This window comes from Rhinoderma darwinii, chromosome 5 (genome assembly GCF_050947455.1).
Source record: "Rhinoderma darwinii isolate aRhiDar2 chromosome 5, aRhiDar2.hap1, whole genome shotgun sequence".
NCBI classification, from domain to species: domain Eukaryota; kingdom Metazoa; phylum Chordata; class Amphibia; order Anura; family Rhinodermatidae; genus Rhinoderma; species Rhinoderma darwinii.
This window is the reverse complement of record NC_134691.1, coordinates 204,751,804-204,767,427: the sequence shown is the minus strand read 5'-3', so window position 1 is coordinate 204,767,427 and position 15,624 is coordinate 204,751,804. Positions and strand designations below refer to the sequence as shown.

At 41.0% G+C, this 15,624-nt stretch overlaps 1 protein-coding gene across 3 annotated transcripts in view; it reads left to right on the top strand.

Annotated features, from left to right (window-relative positions):
* TRIP13 (thyroid hormone receptor interactor 13) overlaps positions 1 to 15,624 on the top strand; it is a 202,918-nt gene that overhangs the window by 44,013 nt on the left and 143,281 nt on the right. For all 3 annotated transcript variants that reach the window (XM_075826882.1, XM_075826881.1, XM_075826883.1), the window contains exon 2: positions 7,567 to 7,674. In XM_075826882.1, the coding sequence (XP_075682997.1) occupies positions 7,583 to 7,674 (92 nt within the window). In that variant the 5' untranslated portion in view covers positions 7,567 to 7,582. The remainder of the gene's footprint in view (positions 1 to 7,566; positions 7,675 to 15,624) is intronic.

The following is a 15,624-nucleotide window of genomic DNA, read 5'->3' as shown; positions in this document are numbered from 1 at the left end:
ACAGCCTATCAAAATTTGGATGATCCGGGGGTGGGCACTGCTAATTGTCAGCAAAGTGTAAAAACTTTAAAAGGGCCTCAAAACGTTTTCGCGGCATCACCGCACGAATACAGGTGCATCATACAAAATATCTGTGGACCAATACGATTTGATCAAAACGAGATAGAAGATATCGAGGCACTCACCGGATAATCAACAAACTTCTTTATTTCTGGATCTCGGTCAGGATGTGGAATTCGCCTACGGCCGTTTCACGTGCGTACACGCTTCCTCAAGGCCTTCAATACGATTTGATGGTTGGCTTTTTTATAATGCCCATGTGGAGCAAGAGCCCCCAGAAGGTTGCAATTTAATTTGCATTGGTTGGATGCCAAGCTTGGGATGTCGGATTTTTGGCTAAGAATTGTTGTGCATATAAATTTGTTTGCACAACCATTAGGTCAACTAAAGTATCCGAAAAAAACATTAAAAAAAATGTATTTCCTGAAAGTCAGTTGGATTTATTTTTATGCCAGGGGCAGAGGTAAACGCAGGAATTTCAGGTGTGTAAGAGGTAGGGGGTAGCCATATGGGGTCACTGGTGCTGGGGTCACTTGTGCTGGGCTCATTCGGATCACTAGCCCTGCTTCGTTTCTGAGGGGGTTCCTCATCAGTGGAGGAGGATAACAAAAACTCAGATCCACCCTCACTGGCGCTTTCCGTATCTGAACATAAAATGGCATATGCCTCCTCCACGGTAAATAGACGAGACATTATGGGTGTGTAATAACGCTGCACTAACCCTGACGTGCAAAACTAAATTCCTGAACAGTATTGGCAAGGAAACTGTGACGTGTAAAAGTAACACACAAAATTACTACTTAATTACTTTTTTTGTATTTTTTTTATGAAGATAAAATGTAGAACCCCTCAAAACTACTACTCAAATATATGGTAGTAGTGGGCAAGGTTGAACTAGTGCTGGTGGGCACTAACGGGTGCTGACAGACACTATAGCGTCACTGAAGTGTGGACAGTAATGGGTCCTGGTGGACACTAAAAGGTGCTGGTGGACTATAGCAGTACTAAAGGACGGGCAGTAAAGGGTGCTGGTGGACGCTAATGGGTGCTGGCAGATACTCTAGCGTCAGTAAAAGGTTCTGGTGGACGATAAAAGGTGCTGGTAGGCTCTATAGCAGAACTAAAGGATGGACAGTAAAGAGGGTTAATGGGCACTAAAGGGGGCTAATATACTGATGGGCACTAAAGAAAAGTATTATATAGGTTTGATTGTTACTAAAGATGGCTGGTGGGTACTAAAGATGGCTGGTGGGCTCTAGAGAGGGCTGCTGGGCCCTAATCTGCACTAAAGAATATTATTAGGTATATTCTGAGGAAATGGGCACTATAAAGGGCAGGTGGGCACTAAATTGGTCACTAGAAACGCTGTATTTCACTGTATTTCTGTCACTCTCCGATCTCCTCACAGTTCTCACAGAAATGAGATCAGAGATGCTGACAGGAGCTTTCTCCGGTTTCCTACGTCATAGCTGTCATTGGTCAGTCTCTAAAGACTGACCAAACACAGCAATCGCCGACATCGGGGCATGCAAATCTGTCCCGAGCCTGGCAACAGAGGCGGTCAGCTATCACTGAAAGCTTCCGCCATTTCGCTATCACTATGTGATTTCACATAGTGACAGTTTGATCCGTCTCCGCAATAGTACGGCAAAGGTACGCTGGTATAAGCGGCCAGCGGCGTACTATTGCGGCGAAGGTACGCAAGGGGTTAACGTTAATCTCGGTTTATGTGGCTGCACATCGCTGCTGTGTAAATAAATGTAGAGGAGTGTATGATACTGACTGGTCACTGATTGGTCAGCGTCATACACGTAAACACGCCCAGTTAAAAACAATACACGCCCAGTTGGACATAACGAAAAAAAAACGCCCAGTTGTCCATTTCAAACCTCATTTGCATATATATATATATATATATATATATATATATAGAAGAAAGAAAAACTTTGCGGCACTCCAATTTGAAAAAATGGTGGTTTATTCAATCCAAATATAACAGCAACGTTTCAATCCTACATTAGGATCTTTCTCAAGCCTGAGAAAGATCCTAATGTAGGATTGAAACGTTGCTGTTATATTTGGATTGAATAAACCACCATTTTTTCAAATTGGAGTGCCGCAAAGTTTTTCTTTCTTCTATATACACCACGTCCGAGGATCGGGACGTTTTTTGCTGGCACCCGATTCACATTTATTCTGTGAGTGCTGCTGTCTTCTCTTTTATATATATATATATATATATATATATATATATATATATATATATATATAATAAAATAGCTCATAACTTGGCCAAAAATGAACATTTAAAAAAAACAAAAAAAAACGTTACTGTTATCTACGTTGCAGCGCCGATCACATGCAATAGGAGATAGGGATTTGAGAATCTGGTGACAGAGCCTCTTTAAAAATGGATCAATTGTCAGTTTTTCATGTTCATTTTGCATCCGTGTCTCCACATTTTCATCCATTTCCAGTCCGTTTGTCTGTTTTCCATGGCCCTTAAAAAAAATAAAGAAAAAAAAGATGGGTTTCATTTGTCAGGGCTTTTTGTACTAATCCCCTGAAAACACCACAGTGCCCATGTCCATGTAGATAGTGCCCCAGTGCCCACGTAGATAGTGCCCCAGTGCCCACGTAGATAGTGCCGCAATGTCCCTGTAGATAGTGCCACAGTGCCCACGTAGATGGTGCCGCAATGTTCTTGTAGATAGTGCGCACATCAGTGCCACAGTGCCCACATGTAATGACTGTGCCAGTGCCCAGATGTAATGACCATGCACTATAAATGACATATTCACTTTATTGTGCGGGTTAATACGATTACGGTGGTACCATATGTTTATAGGTCTTTTTATATTGCTTGTGGCTTTTGCACAATTTTATACTTTTTATAAAAAATCATTTACTTTTTGTGTTGCCATATTCTAAGAGCCATAACTTTTTTTTATTTTTCCATCAAGAAAGCCCTGTGAGGGCATGTTTTTTGCGTAACGAACTGTAGTTTCGATCAGTATTTTTGGGTACATGCGACTTTTTGATCTCTTTTTATTCCATTTTTTAGGATGTGAAGTGACCAAAAAAATTGTGATTTTGGTAAGGTTTATTTTATTTTCAGCATTCATCGTGCAGGATAAATAACAAAATACTTTTGTAGTCCAGGCCGTTACAGACGCGGCGATACCAGTTATGTATAGTTTATTTATTTTAGTAATAAAGGACTGATAGGTAAAAATCACCCTTTTTCCCTTTTATTACATATAAACTTTTATTTTTATACTTTTTTAACTGGTTTTGTTTTGTTTTTTTTTGGTCCCACTAGGGGACTTTAAGGCAGGAGGCCCTGATCGCAAAACTAATACACTGCACTACAGGCGTAGTGTAGTGTATTAGAGCTGTTAGATACTCACTGACCGAAAGCATAGTGGGTCCTGACTTTAGATGGCATATCCGGAGGCCATTGCTAGGCCTTCGGTTGCCATCGCAACTATCGGCGCCCGTTATCATGTTGTGGGATGTCGATTGGTTTTTAACCCCTTAAAAGCTGCTATCGTTATTTAACGTGTCGTCTTAGGGATTAATCAGCAAAGACCACCGCCATCGGTCCTGCTGAAGGAGCTGCTGCAACTGCTGTACGAGACAGCAGTTGTCACAGCTCCTATATGTGCCGGGAGGGGGGCCGGAATGGCCGTTAGACCCGTGACGTACTATTACGTCATGGATCGCGATCAATGCGCTAATCATGACCTAGTAGTACGTTAAGGAGCGGAAAGGGTTTAAATGAATCCGGTTTCCTGTCCATTGGAGGAGGCGTTCTCAAAACTGATTACCGGTAAGTATTCTTGAATTTCAACCATTTTCACGGCCCATATAGAGGTCAATGGATCAGTTTTTAACGGCCATTTTTCAGAAAGCCATCCTTGTGATGGCTGCTAAAAACGAACCCTCACCCGATATGTTGTGCAAGTTCTCCGGGCACAGCGTGATGTCAGGAGCTTTCTACTATAATGCCCCTGGCCAAAGCATCGCAAGGGCTCTGTCCAGTGACTCCTGTCTTATATGGTCCATGACGTTAGGGGCTTTGTAATGTGAGAATCCTCAGCCGGAGCGTTGGCAGCGCTCTTCCCGGGGATTCTGCTTCTAAAGTAAGCTCCTGACGTCCGTGTCCATATTTGTACAGTAATGTTGGGGGCTTTGAGTTGCCGTAATACCCGGCCAGAGCCTTGGCAACACTCTTGCCATGTTTTCTGCAACTAGAAGGGAGACCCTGACGTCACTGTCCATATATGGACAGTGACAATAGGGGCTTTGTAACGTGAGATTTCTCCGGCCAGAGCATAGGCAATGCTCTGGCCAGGGATTCTGCTCCTAGAGGAAGCCACTGACCTCACTGTCCATAAATTGACAGGGACGTTAGGGGCTTTGTAATGCGAGACTCCCCAGCCATAGCGTTGGCAACACTCTGCCTGGGGTTCCGCTCCTAGTGGCACTTTCTACTGGTAGTGGTGTGTGTGGCACGATCGACAGGGAAGTGTGTGTGTGGAATTATTTACATGGGCACTGTGGCGCTATCTACATAGGAACTGTGGCACTATGTGGGCACTGGCACTTTTTTTTTTTGTATATTCTTTATTTAAGGATTTTCAAACCGAGAGGGGGGATACAGAAAATAAAAAATGGAGGGGGTAACAAATCATCTACACAGTGCCAAATATCAGTTGATATAATAATGCGTCTCAAACAATATAATCCGGTATAATAATGTGTCTCGAAAAATTGATACTATGTTGATCTTATAAGAGGTCGTATTAAATCTCTTAAATCTGTATGCGGACGATCTTCTGGATAGGTGACTTGCCTCAGATTTAAAAGCAAATGAGGATGTATATGGGTATTCAAACTGCGGTATTAGATAAGGATGACCATAAATCTGTAGATTTATAAAATTGTATCCAGTTGTCCCATATATGTTGGAATTTGTCTAGATCTTGGTTTAACCAGTTCAGGACCGGGCTATTTTGAGCCTTCAGGACCAGACACCGTTTAGCCCTTTTTAGCACGTGTTAGTTAAATGGCTATAACTTTTTTTATTTGTTGGGCTAACGACGTGATTTTTTAGATGTTTTTTCCGTAGACCATGCAGGTTTCTTTTATCGTTTTTATACACATCATTTTTGCTATTTTAGAATTTTTATTCTTAAACTTTGAAAATAATAGTAAAAAAAATAAGCTTTTTTACATTTTCAGCTTTTTTTATTTTTTGGTAATAACATAGTTTTACCCTAAATAGACCTTTTTATTTTTGATAGTCATTGTCTACCGTAAATTTTAATATATTACATGTCTATATTGGAGTAATTGGGTCCGGGCTAGCGTTACAACAATGATTGGCAGGAAGGGAAAGTTTTTGGGATGAGTATTTTATGTGTATTTATTATTCATTTTTTTTGCACTTTACTTTACTTTTATTTTTTTATTACTATGGTCGGTCCCTCATAGGTCAAAAAAGACCTTTGGGGAACTTTATATATTTTTTTTCTTTTTTTTACACCATCTTTTCCACTGTAACGAGCTGCACAGCAGCCCCAGTTACAGGGGAGATCAGCCCTCTCATAGTGACGATTGTCACTAATAGGGCTTTGCTGGGTCTAGTAAGACCCAACAGCAGTCTGTCACTAACGGCACCCGGCGATCATGTGACCAGTCACATGAACACCGGGAATAATAGAGACAGCGGCGCGGCCGCTGCCTCTATTCCTATACACAGCGTTCATTGAGCGCTGTGTACAAGTGATCAGAGAAGACAGAAGCAGTAAAAGCTGCTTCTATCCTCTCCTCAGGGTGCCCGGCAGTCACTGACAACGCCCACTTGATCTAAAGTAAAAACGCGCCCACTTGGGCATTAAGCAACTCATTAGCATAAATCTAAATACGCTAATAAAGTGGTAAAAATAGGTAGTTTTTTTTAAATCAAAAGCATTACTGTCACCTACATTATAGCGTCCATCTCCTTATGTAGGAGATAGGGCACTTATAATGTGGTGACAGAGCCTCTTTAAGATTGCTTGGAAGTCTTTCCAAAATGGGAGTATTAGGGGGCATTTATACCATATATGTAGAAGCGTGCCGTTTTCTGTTCCACATCTCCAGCAAGTGGGAGAATAAGACGAGTCGATGTGGGCACTATCTACAGTTGGCACTGTGACACTATATGGCATTTTGGCACTATCAACGTGGGCAATAAGGTGGTTTCAGGGAGTTGTGACAAAAAAAATACTGAGTAATGAAATTCATCCCGTTTTTCATGGCCGTTGAAAAAAAAAATAAGATGATAAACAACCGTCAAAAATGGTTAGCTAGCCAGGAAATGGATGAAAATTTGGAGACACTCTGCAAAAGGCCATGGAAAACTGACTGTGGAATCCGTTTTAACGGCTTTTTTTTTTTTCACTGTTGTGTGACTCTAGCCTAATTTGTAAAGCCAATTATATTTTTTTCATCCTTTTTTGTTTTTTTCCATCTAACGTGCAGAGCAAGTAGAATATGTTTTGAATTGATCGTTCTTTTTCTTTACTTGGCGTGCCCTGGACTAAAACTTTTCACGTCTTTTTACCTTTTCTGTCTTTTACATTTACGCACTTATGGAAGTTTAACCTTGTCACTGTGTAATTTGTGACCAGTCTGGGTTTTTTAAGAGTAAATGAAGAGAAGTGGTAGGTAAATATTTGCTGTCAGCATTTCCAAACTTTATTCTGCACAAACACTACCTGCAGTGTATTCTACTGTATAGAGGCTGGCTGTGGAATATTCAGATTCTCCAAAGCTGCCCTCCTAACAGTGATGCAATTGCTCTCGCATGCTAATAATCATCCTGCCTATTAAAATGTATTGAAAATAGATATTGGGATGCACTCCTCAATCTATTGGCGTGGTGCTAGTAAGGTAGGGACGAGAATCCCACAATATTGGAAATATATAACCCCAGCACACACAGAGGTACGCAAAAGATCCAGATGCAAACAAATTTACGTTTTATTGCAACAAAAGATGGTAAAGTTGAGGTGGAAAGCGACTTGGTAAAGACGTTTCGGCCGAACCTCGGCCTTTGTCACGGTCGCTGTAAGACGATATCACTGGTATGGGATGTCCGCCGGATATTCCTTGTGTATATCCGGCGGACATCCCATACCAGTGATATCGCCTTACAGCGACCGTGACAAAGGCCGAGGTTCGGCCGAAACGTCTTTACCAAGTCGCTTTCCACCTCAACTTTACCATCTTTTGTTGTATTAAAATGTATTGGGCACTGAACTATTACTGTAGTTTTGGTGATGTCTACCATATGAAGTGTTTTTTTTCCCCCCCATTTATCCTGTTACGTGTATTTGTAATCTATTCAGCGTTTGTTAAATGTAAGATATGAGACTACCATTTTTTAGAAAATAATTATCTGAATCTGACATTCTTATATATTTTTTTTATTTATTATTTTACCCATGTAATCAGAATTTACCAAAGAAGGATGGATGAAGCAGCAGGAGATCTAAGACAAGCCCTTCCAAATTTAGTTGATTCTCTCCAAGTACATGTAGAAGTTCATCAAAAATCCAACAGGTTTGTATTGTTGTTTTTTTATTAAGAGTTGTTATTAAAGGGGTATCTCCATTTCAGACGTTTATGACATATCCACAGATGCCATAAATGTTTGATAGGTGCAGGTCCCTGTCAGGAAATGAGTAGGTAGGAGGCTGTACATGTAGGTGCTTGACGTAGGTTCGGGCTCAAGAAGTGGGACCTGCGACTATCAGACACTTATAGCATATTCTGTACATATGCCATACATTTCTGAGATGGGATTACCCCCTTTAAATGTTCAAGTTGTGTTTGATCATGTATTTAGTCTTTATTGACTATAGTATCCAGGAAAATATGTAGTCCAGCCTCCTCCCTCAGAGACCAGGTAGGGGAGATAATAATTAATTGCCCTTAACGATTTTTTTACATTTAAATGTTTCATCCAACAAATTTTAATATGACACAAAGACAACACGTGTAAACTCAAAATGGAGCTTTTAAATGATCATTCTAATTATTGAGAATAAAGATTTATTCTAAACCTATATCAACCATGTGAAAAAGTAATTGCCCACCTAAACATTAAGCATTTGCAATAACTTATGTTGAGTCTCTTACATCGCTGTGGAGGAATATTGGGCCACTCTTCTTTGCAGAATTGTTTTAATTCGGCTATATTGGAGAGTTTTCGAGCTCTAACTGCACGTTTAAGGTCTTGCCACAGCATCTCAATGAGCTTCAAGTCAGGACTTTCTCCTGACAAGTCACTCTGATACCTCTTCTTCTTTTTTTTTTTTTGGTTCTTTTGAGCCATTCAGGGGTAGACTTGCTTTCTGTGCTTCAGATCATTGTCCTGCTGCACAACACAACTGCATTTAAGGTTTAGGTCACAAACTGACGGGCAGACATTCTCCTTCTGGATTTTCTGATAGCACAATTCATGGTTCCATCAATTATGATATGTCGCCCAGGTCCTGCAGAAGCAAAGCAGCCCCAGACCACCACACTGCTACCACAATATTTGACTGTTGGTATGATATTTTTTCATGGTGAAATGCAGTGTTAGCGTTACTCCAGATGTAACATTTCTTACCATAAAGTTCCAACTTTGATCAGTCCACAGAATATTATCCAAAAAGTCTTGGGGGTCATCTAGTTGTTTTTTTACAATTGCGGGATGGGCCCTTTTTGTTCTCTTTGTCCAGCAGTGGCTTGCACCTTGCAACTCTCCCATGGATTACACTTTTGCCCAGTGTCCTACTTATTCTAGAATCGTGTGCGTTGATCTTAAAGAGGACCTGTCATGAGTTGTTGTTTTTTTTTTTTTGTTTGTTTTTTTTAAACACATTTCTTCCCTTATTCCCCACCTTCTCCCAGCGCGTAAAAAATTTGTGAGCGAATATATAGAGGGGAGGAGACGACCTATCTCTCCTCAGTAGGCGTTGCCTCCGGCATCGCCGTAATGCTGTCCAATCAGAGCAGACAGCCTGGCCGCAATGCAGAAGACCTGCTTATTTTTGCAAGATTTACTTGAGGGTTTCTGCATCGCTCTGAGGCTGTACGCACTGATTGGACAGCATCACAGTGTTGCACGAGGCAACGCCTACTGAGGAGAAATGAGTTTTCCTTCTCTCGGTACCTTTACTTGCAATTAGCATGTCAGGGGCCAATGGGTGTAAGGGCTGTAGCGGGACAACGGAGACTACGACACTTACAGCGCTGGAATCAGGAGGATGCCGGGAATAAGGGCAGGTATGTGGTTTAAAAAAAACATGACCGGTCCTCTTTTGTAAACTAATTTTATTGAGTTTTTATAGCGCTATTACAAGGTAGTAAATGTATCATATCAAAAGCGATACATGAGGAAAGAGAATGTACAATAGCAACGAAATACTTCACATGAAATGACAGTATATGCATTGTCCGACAGCATTCACAATATCACGGACGTTGGTTTAGATACATTTTATTACAAATAACATTAGAACAAAGTAACCAATCAATCATAAACCCCCCACCATAGCACAAGGACCCATCCGTTTTTAATCGGTTTACAAAAAAGCAAATAGAACATCAGATCTAGTAGTCCTATGTGACGACACCTATAAGCTTCGTATACCTCCTCTCCTTGCACCGAACCTTCACTGAGGCCCCAAGTTACCAAGCGTCCCAGCAACAGCTCTGGTCAAATACCAGGACGTATAATGAAATGGAGCCATCAACTCCACAATCTCACTTTGTTGATGGTGCTTACAAATAAAGACCTTCCATTTCTGGAAAAATTTGGAAGCTTTGGCCTCCGGTGTACGTTCTATATCTAATTTATCCATAAGTATACCTTTTTTCATCTGGTACATAAGATCCGTAAGTATAGGTATAAGAGGCGTAAGCCATTGAGCCAATAAGCACCTTTTAGCAATCAGCAAAAGCACATGGAGGGCTTGTGGTACACAAGGAAGGTCAGGAAAAATATGGAATAAAGGATCCAAGGTAAGTGAGATTCCCCAAGTATCCTTTATAAATTGCAATATCTCGGTCCAATACGGAACGAGTTTGGGACATCTCCATAATCCATGAAGAAGATTCGTTTTGGGAGTGGCACACCTTGGGCAAGCTACCAATCTATCTGGCGCATTAGGATGCGGGGGTATATTGAAACCATAAATAGCTTGATGTAAAAATTTAAAATGTGTTTCACGCCATTGCTCATTTACTACTGCTTTTCTCACTCTCAACCACCCTTCCAGAATTTGTTGGGTCAGATCTGAGACCGGGAACTCTCTATTCCAGGCTTTAAACAGAAGTGAAGATGTAGACCTCACCTGGCCATCACTGAACGTTTTATAGAGAAGTGATAAGGAGGCTTTAGATGGAGGAGAGCCAATCAAACAATCAATAGGGTTCTCGAAGTAGGGAACGTAAAAAAGAACGTAACTGACAATAAGCCAGATAATGACGTGAAGGGACATTAAAAGTATCTACTATCTCCCGAAAGGTCATTACACGGTTTTCAGAAGGATGCAGGATGTGACTAAGTTTAGAGATGCCCAAGACGTGCCACCGCCGAAAGTGAGGATTATCCCTCCCCTGGGGGAAACCTGGGTGTCCCCAAAGATTCATGTGTGGAGATAGGCGCTGAGGAAGCTTAACCCCTTAACGCTCCAGGACATACTATTATGTCATGGTAAGTGCATCGTTCGCGCTCCATGACATAATAGTATGTCATGGAGTAAACACGGCGCCGTTCGCGCGGGGCGCATTCATGAGCTGTGATAGCTGCTGTTTCCGACAGCAGACTATCACTGCTCAATGTGCCGGGACCGATCGCGGAGCTCCCCCGCCGATTAACCCCTCAGAAGCCGCGTTTAATAGCGATCGCGGCTTCTTAGGGGTTAATCCGCCATCGCCGGCCTGCTACACGATAGCGGCCGGCGATGGTCACTATGGCAACCGGACACCAAACAATGGCGTCTGGCTATGCCATAGACGGAAGCCTAGTGGGTTCTGACAACGTCGGGACCCACTATGCTTGCTGTCAGTGAGTAGCTGACCGTTCTAATACACTGCACTACGCATGTAGTGCAGTGTATTAGAATAGCGATCAGGGCCTCCTGCCCTCAAGTCCCCTAGTGGGACAAAGTAATAAAGTAAAAAAAAAGTTAAAAAAAGTTGTGTAAAAATAAGAAAATAAAAGTTTTAAAAGTATTAAAAGTAAAAATCCCCCCTTTTTCATTATCAGTCGTTTATTATTAATAAAAATATATAAACAAACAAATAAACTATACATAATTGGTATCGCCGCGTCCGTAACGGCCTGAACTACAAAATTATTTTGTTATTTATCCCGCACGGTGAACGCCGTAAAAAAAAATAATAATAAACCGTACCACAATAACAATTGTTTGGTCACTTCACCTCCCAAAAAATTGAATAAAAAGAGATCAAAAAGTCGCATGTACCGAAAAATGGTGCTAATTGAAACTACAGTTCGTTACGCAAAAAATAAGTCCTCGCACGGCTGTATTGATTGTAAAATAAAAACGTTATGGCTCTTAGAATAAGGTAACACAAAAAGTGAATGATTTTTTACAAAACGTATTTTATTGTGCAAACGCCATAAGACATAAAAAAAACTATAAACATCTGGTATCGCCGTAATCGTATCGCCCCGCAGAATAAAGTGAATGTGTCATTTATAGTGCACGGTGAACGCTGTAAAAAAAAAAGAATAAAAAAACAATAGTAGAATTGCTGTTTTTTAGTCACCACGCCACCTAAAAATAGAATAAAAACTGATCAAAAAGCCGCATGCATGACATGAAAACTACAATGGATTCCTCAAGGGGTCTAGTTTCCAAATTGGGGTCACTTTTGGGGGGTTTCCAATGTTTTGGCACCACAAGACCTCTTCAAACCGGACATAGTGCCTAATAAAAAGGATGGCTCAAAATCCACTAGGTGCTCCTTTGCTTCGGAGGCCGGTGCTTCAGTCCATTACCGCCCGAGGGCCACATGTGGGATATTTCTCAAAACTGCAGAATCTGGGCAATACGTATTAATTTGCGTTTCACTGATAAATCCTTTTGTGTTATAAAAAAAATGGTATAAAGAGGATTTTCTGACAAAAAAAAAAAAGTAAATTTCACCTCTACTTTGCTCTAAATTTCTGTGAAACACCTAAAGGGTTCATAAACTTTCTAAATGCTGTTGTGAATACTTTGAGGGGTCTAGTTTCTAAAATGGGGTATTTGATAGGGGTTTCTAATATATGGGCCCCTCAAAGCAACTTCAGAACTGAACTGGAACCTAAAAAAATAAATAAATGAGGCAATACTTCGCTTCTTACATTATACTGATAATGAGCCGTGCCCACCCCGAGATGGCCCCAGTTTTGACCGTTTGTATAAACGGAGACCCCTATTAGACCGTTTCAGTGCACGGTTTTCCCAAGCATACACCCCTGAGAAGTGTATTTCTATTGATGAGTCCCTGGAACATTTTAAAGGGAGGGTTCAATTCCGCCAGTACCTGCCAGGTAAGAGGGCAAGGTATGGCGTGAAGATGTATAAGCTGTGCGAGTGTGCATCAGGGTATACCTACAGATTTAGGATATATGAAGGAAAGGCCACCCCCAAACCAGACTGCATCCTGGACTACAATAGGTACATGGGAGGGATGGACTTGTCAAATCAAGTCCTGAAGCCCTACAGCGCCATGCGGTGTGGTATAAGAAGCTGGCCAGGCACATCATACAGATGGCTTTGTACAATGCGTACGTGCTACGTCGATGTGCAGGCCAAAGGGGAACTTTCCTGGAATTTCAAGATCTAATCTATAGGGACCAGGAAGGGGGGGCACCCAGTACTTCTGGAAGCGAGGCCACACGCATCGTACCAGGGCAACACTTTCCAGGAGAAGTTCCCCAAACCGGTGGAAAGGGAAAGAGTCAAAAGAGGTGCAGAGTCTGCTATAAGAGGGGGATAAGGAAGAACACAATATACCAATGTGACACGTGTCCCGAAAAACCAGGGCTCTGTATAAAAGATTGTTTTAAAATGTATCATACATCCCTTGATTTTTAATTTACCCTGATGCACTCCGCACAGCTTACCCCCCTCATCTTTCCCTTCTGAGCCCTGCCGTATGCCCAGGCAGCTGATAACAGCCACATGTAGGGTATTGCCGTACCCAGAAGAACCCACATTACAATTTAAGGGGTGTATATCTCCGGTGGCGCATGCTGGGCACAATATATTGGACACTGAAATGGCATATATATATATAAAATTGCAAATCTCACACTGCACCATCTGCTGCGCATTATCTTTTACACAGTACCTGTGGGGTCAAAATGCTCACTACACCTCTAGATGACTGTCTTAAGGGGTGTAGTTTTTAAAATGGTGTCACTTCTCGGGGGTTTCAACTGTACTGGTACCTCTGGGGCTTCTGCATACATGACTTAGCACCAGAAAAGCTCCAGTAGGCCAAATGGTGCTCCTTTACTTCTGAGCCCTCCCATGGGCCCAAACGGCAGTTTATCACCACAAATGGGGTATTGCCGCACTAAGGACAAATTGGGCAACAAAATGAGGTATGTTGTTCCTTGTGAAAATAAGAAATTTTGATAAAAAATGACATCTTATTGGAAAAAATATCATTTTTTTCATTTCACAGCCCAATTCAAATAGGTGCTGTGAAAAAACTGTGCGGTCAAAATGATAACAAAAACCATAAATGAATTCCTTGAGGGGTGTAGTTTCCAAAATGGGGTCACTTCTGGTGGGTTTCCATTGCTTTGATACCTCTGGGGCTCTGCAAATGCGACATAGCACCCGAAAACCAATCCAGCAAAATCTGGACTCCAACAAACACATAGCGCTCCTTTCCTTCTGAGCCCTCCCATGGGCCCAAACGGCAGTTTATCACCTCAAATGGGGTATTGCCACACTAAGGACAAATTGGGCAACAAAATGGGGTATGTTGTTCCTTGTGAAAATAAGAAATTTTGATAAAAAATGACATCTTATTGGAAAAAATATCATTTTTTTCATTTCACAGCCCAATTCAAATAGGTGCTGTGAAAAAACTGTGCGGTCAAAATGATAACAAAAACCATAAATGAATTCCCTGAGGGGTGTAATTTCCAAAATGGGGTCACTTCTGGTGGGTGTCCATTGTTTTGATACCTCAACACCTCTTCAAACCTGGCATGCTGCCTAAAATATATTCTAATAAAAAAGAGGCCTCAAAATGCACTAGGTGCTTCTTTGCTTCTAGGGCTTGTGTTTTAGTCCACGAGCGCAGTAGGGCCACATGTGGGACATTTCTAAAAACCGCAGAATCTGGACAATACATATTTAGTAGTATTTCTCTGCTAAAACCTTCTCTGTTACAGAAAAAAATTTAATAAAATTTAAATTCAGCAGAAAAAATGAAATTTGCAAATTTCATTTCCACTTTGCTTTAATTCCTGTGAAATGCCTGAAGGGTTAAAAAACTTTCTATATGCTGTTTTGAATAATTTGAGGGGTCTAGTTTTTAAAATGGGGTGTTTTATGGGGGTTTCTAATACATAGGTCCCTCAAATCCACTTCAGAACTGAACTGGTACCTTCAAAAAAAGGCTTTTGACATTTTCTTAAGAATAAGAGAAATTGCTGTTTATGTTCTAAGCCTTGTAACGTCCAAGAAAAATAAAATAATGTTCAAAAAACGTTGCCAATCTAAAGTAGACATATGGGAAATGTGAAGTAGTAACTATTTTGGGTAGTATTACCGTCTGTTTTTCAAGCAGATGCATTTAAATTCTGAAAAATGCTATTTTTTGTACATTTTCTCTAAATTTTGCAATTTTTCACAAATAAAGACTGAATATATCGACCAAATTTTACCACGGACATGAAGCCCAAAGTGTCACGAGAAAACAATCTCAGAATCGCTTGGATAGGTTTAAGCATTCCGACGTTATTACCACATAAAGTGAAATATGTCAGATTTGAAAAATGGGCTCTGAGCCTTAAGGCCCAAACTAGGCTGCGTCCTTAAGGGGTTAAACGAAGACCTAAGGGGCTTCCATGCCATTATAGTATCCCGTAGTAATATGCGTCGTCTCACATTGGCAGGAAGCATACCAAAAGCAGTATGCAATAAAGATAACTGCAGCGAATATACTATATCTGTCTCGAACGAATAATTGGAGTAGTAGTTAGATCTATGCATTCAATCAATATCATGACGAGCAAGGCATGCTAAATTGTAACTACGAAGATCAGGGAAATTGAGGCCCCCCAAGTCTTTAGGTAGCATAAGTTTCCGAAGGGCTATACTTGGCCGTTTTTGAGACCAAATAAAAGAAATAAAAGCAGCATTAAGTTTCAAAATATCAGTATGTTTAAGGAGAAGAGGTATAGTCTGCGTCGGGTACAACAATCAGGAAAGCTTACCATTTTAAGTAAATTACATTTACCCATAAAAGATAATGGCAAAT